General features: G+C 71.0%; 1 protein-coding gene across 1 annotated transcript in view; it reads left to right on the top strand.

Moving 5' to 3' along the window:
• Window positions 1-1061, top strand: part of CDHR2 (cadherin related family member 2) — a 30268-nt gene that overhangs the window by 12610 nt on the left and 16597 nt on the right. Inside the window, 2 exon segments of the mRNA XM_021719078.1 lie at window positions 54-169; window positions 252-722. Of these exon segments, the coding sequence (XP_021574753.1) occupies window positions 54-169; window positions 252-722 (587 nt within the window).

Genomic DNA, 1061 nt, shown 5'->3' with positions numbered 1-1061 from the left:
GGGCCGGGCCAGGGCTGCTCCCGGGCCTCGGTGACAGCCGGTTCCGCCCCCAGACTCCACAAGGCCCGGCTGGTTTGACATCGGGGCGGACGGGGTGATCAGGGTCAGCGGCTCCCTGGACCGCGAGCTGCTGCTGGCCGAGGACGAGGAGGTGCAGCTGCAGGTCACGGTGAGCAGCGCCACGCCCCCGGCCGATCTGACGTCTGACCTCTCTCCAAGGCCGGCCCTCTGACCTCTGCCCCCCGCCTCAGGCCACCGAGACCAACCCCAACATCTACGGCCAGGAGGCCAAGGTGAGCATCTGGGTGACGCTGAGGGTGACGGACGTCAACGACCACGTTCCCGAGTTCTACAACTGCAGCCTCCCAGCCTGCGCCTTCACGCCGCAAGAGGCCCAGGACGCCTTCACGGGCTCCGTGGACGAGCACGCCTCCCCACGCATTCCCGTGGACGGCCTCACCATGGTGGCCTACGACCCGGACAAGGCAGGTGGGGCGCGGGGGCGGGAGCGTGAGGACGGGGGCGTCGGGAGGGACGCGGGGCTGTGAGTCGTGGCGGGTTCACGCAGAGCGTGGCGGTGAATGCCGGGCATGGTCGGGGCTCTTTGCATACGCGTGGACGTGCGCCGGGGCGAGGTGTCGTGTCCAGGCCATGCCGTGGGGTGGATGGGAAGGCAGAGCCGAGCGGAGGCTGGGCGGACGTGGGAGGGTGTTGAGCGGAACGCCGTGTCTGGCGGCGCCGGGGACCTCGCTGTGCCAGGGGCCTGGCGAGGGCGCGGCACATCGGGCACCAGCCACGCGGGGTAGCCTTGGACATCGGGGAGGCTGAGCCCTGCGGGGCACAGAGCTGTCCGGCCAGTGCTCGGGAAAGGCCACTGTCGTGGAGGTGACCTTGGTGGAGGGTGACGCCAGTGGCCCTGGGGGACGGACGGCTGTGGCTGGCATTCAGCGGCACCAGGTCAGGCTGTGGGGTGGGAAGTGTCCCTGGGGGATGGTGCTGGGGCAGGAGGCCGATGGCACTGAGTGGGGGTGGCCCGTGCTGAGGGTGGCGCTGGCCCTCGG

Source organism: Carlito syrichta, unplaced genomic scaffold (genome assembly GCF_000164805.1).
Source record: "Carlito syrichta isolate Samal-C Ts95f unplaced genomic scaffold, Tarsius_syrichta-2.0.1 Scaffold113543, whole genome shotgun sequence".
Lineage (NCBI taxonomy): Eukaryota > Metazoa > Chordata > Mammalia > Primates > Tarsiidae > Carlito > Carlito syrichta.
Note: the sequence above shows the minus strand (reverse complement) of the source record. Positions and strands in the feature narration are given on the sequence as shown.